This window comes from Meleagris gallopavo, chromosome 5 (assembly GCF_000146605.3).
Source record: "Meleagris gallopavo isolate NT-WF06-2002-E0010 breed Aviagen turkey brand Nicholas breeding stock chromosome 5, Turkey_5.1, whole genome shotgun sequence".
In the NCBI taxonomy this organism is placed as follows: Eukaryota; Metazoa; Chordata; class Aves; order Galliformes; family Phasianidae; genus Meleagris; species Meleagris gallopavo.
In genome coordinates this window covers 1010237-1013112 of record NC_015015.2, presented here as the reverse complement: position 1 = coordinate 1013112, position 2876 = coordinate 1010237, and the positions used below count along the sequence as shown (strand labels likewise).

Sequence of the window (2876 nt, the reverse complement as noted above, 5' to 3'; positions counted from 1 at the left end):
TGGACTGCTGAGTTAAATCCACTGTCTTATTTCTTCAGGTTGCCTCAGGGGACTGTCAACCACAGTCACACAGGATGCTGAGATGTATTTGATGGGATGACAAGAAAACCACTAAGTGTTTCACAACTTCAACCTATTTACTTTGGGATCTCCAAGTAAATGGGGCCAAGCTCCATCAGGCACCACGTATGAGCAGGAAATAAACTGATTTTGCAAGGGCAGAAGTAAAAGGTATCAGCTCCGGGAATCAGCCAGGATGAGAGTGTCTTTGCATGACGGCTAGCAGAGCTACACAGGCCACAAAAAATTAGATCAGGTAGAAGATTTAAAGCAGTTTTGGAGACTGGCTCTTTAACTGAAGATGTATTTGCACTCTATGAGCCGTTAGGTAACTCCATTACTCTTACTTCTATCAGTCTTTAGGCCCGAGTTGGATTCTAGACTTTAAATGTCAGTAAGAATATACAGTGGTCTTTTCTTTGAAAGCTACGTTCTGATGCCATCAAGTATAATGACTGTTTTACTAGGCAAGAATCAAAAATGATATGGAGAGATGATGTGCTCTGAGAAGAGGATTGCTACTGAAAGCATAGGAACAGGTATTAGCCAGCAGGCAGACAGAAAACATGGCATGCCCTTGGGCTCAGCACATGGCCTGAGGAAAGGCAATACCAGCGATGCCCAAAAATACAGAAATATCAGGGCAAACGCAGACTGAAGATAGGATACGGAACAAGTCATCTTTGTCTTGATCTGGGTAAACGGACCCATAGGACACCCACATTGTAGCTCCGAGTACAATTCAGCCGTTTGTTGAAAGTGAATATACCAGTGAAAGTAAATATGTGAAGAGTGAAATGTAAGATGGAAAAAGTGAGATAAATATTGTTAGATTCAGGGGAAAAACGTTATAAACGGCAAGCAAAGCTCTTTGATTTGCACTGTTTTCCAGCCCATAAAACCCTAATATCTGCCAGTGTTTCATTAAAAGCTTATAAACTACCCAGCATGCCTGCTGCTGCATAAATAAATTGCTAAAAACACATTTTCAGTGTTGCAGAACTTGTATTCAAAGAAACCCAATGTGTATAAAACTCAGCCAAACACATGGCTGAAAGAAGCATGGATCACAAAAATAGCCCCTTGAACTCTAACCGTAATTAACGTTGATCATTCAGTGGTTTCTCTGAGCAGAGATGCTCATAGTGACACTTTCAAAACAGAAAATGCCTGTATCCCAGGGAAAATTACTCAGAAAAAAAAAAAAGTGTTATGACTTAAGACTGCAGAAGAAAGCTTCTATCATGTTGTGAATTGTGTGTAGTTAATAGAAGGAACAACTTTTCAGAGAGGACTGAGAGTTTCAGGTGTTTGATGATGTCACGATAGCCCTACAGCAAAATCAAAGTTAAACTGAGCGGTACAAACATCTGGGAACAGCGAGGCTGAGAGGATCAACCACTGCTTTGACTGAACAGAAAGCCCTATCTGTTCTCAGCATTAAAAACCAAGGCTCCAGCCCTCCAAGGGCAGCAATCACGTCTTTCATTTTCCACAAAAAGTCACATTGGATCAGTCAAGTTTTCTTTGTAATTTCCTACAGTCCCAAAACAGAAGGATCTGAGAAGGATCAGAACGTTCACGATTTCCTGTCTTTCATAAGATTACGGCACATCAGGGCTCAGACTTGAGACCAAATACAGGGTAAAATTAAAATGGCCCAATGGACAGAACCTAAATCCCTGAGGCAAACCTTCCCAGTGTCTGGAGGCTTTCAGATGAATGACCACAAACACACTCAGCCCATTCTGCACTGAGCTGCTGCAGCGCTTCTCACAGAAGTAGCTCCAACTGGTTCTGACAATCAGAACGTACACATTCATTTCTCTCCTCCCTCAAGTAACTTCTCATTGCTCTGCTAAGATCAAACCACAAGCTATGGCATCACCGATGAGCAAGCAGCAAGACGTACCTGCTACCCATGCAGGTGGCTTACCTCTTGCCTAGCACCACGTGGCTCAAGAAGGTAAAAATTCAGTGCCTCAAGGACAGAATTTCTGGAAGATTGGAAAGGGGAGCCACATCTCAATCATTGCACAAGTCTGAAATTCCAGAAGATATTAATGACAACTATTTGTTTTCCTGGCACTAAGCGAATACCTGTAAAACAATACACGTGTTGCATCTCGCTGGCTTTATAAACCCAACCAGTTTCAGTTACTCCACTGCAAAGCCTCTGCTAGTACAATCTTGAGCCAATTCAATTGTAATTTAAGGGAAAGGGAATTTTTTAAATTTTTATTTATTTTTTTAATGCTGAATGATGAGCAGCTTTCAGGATCCCAAGTTTGTTTCTGTTACAGTGGTATGATTAATATCCTCCAGGACAGCGCTGGCAACCTGTTTCTTCTACTACATATTGTTGGGGTATTAATTCGGTGTTACATTGACATAGTTAAGCTTGTTTGCATACTTCACTGTTGCTTGTCTCAAAAAGCAAATTATCCTATTTTTGTCCTTTCCAAAGCAGTGCAGGGATGACAGCAGGACCCGTAACCCTAACACATGGGATGGCCAGACTGTACAGGCTGAGAAGCAGAAAGGAGAGGAGCTTTAGCATTTAAGCGAGCTGCTGCTTTGTGCCGACTCGTTCGTCTATCAAGAGAGCAAGCTGAGAACGCGCTGTGACCTCTCTAATTTGTTTCCCCGAGCTCTCTCGGCGAACTTTAAAGCAGGAAAAAAGATAAGGCAACCACTGGTCGCTTCCCAAGCGTAAAAGCAAGGACAAACTTCGGCGAGCCCGCTGCAGCTGTCAGGCAGGCACAGGTGGGCAAGGAGCCGGGGAGAAACGCCCGAGCGGAGCAGGACCACCCCCG

General features: G+C 43.1%; 1 protein-coding gene across 1 annotated transcript in view; it reads left to right on the top strand.

Annotated features, from left to right (window-relative positions):
• The first annotated feature begins 553 nt into the window (after window positions 1–553).
• The window catches only part of RCN1 (reticulocalbin 1), an 11540-nt gene continuing 9217 nt past the window's right edge, over window positions 554–2876 (top strand). The window contains exon 1 of the mRNA XM_010710737.2: window positions 554–599. Within this exon, the coding sequence (XP_010709039.1) occupies window positions 554–599 (46 nt within the window). The remainder of the gene's footprint in view (window positions 600–2876) is intronic.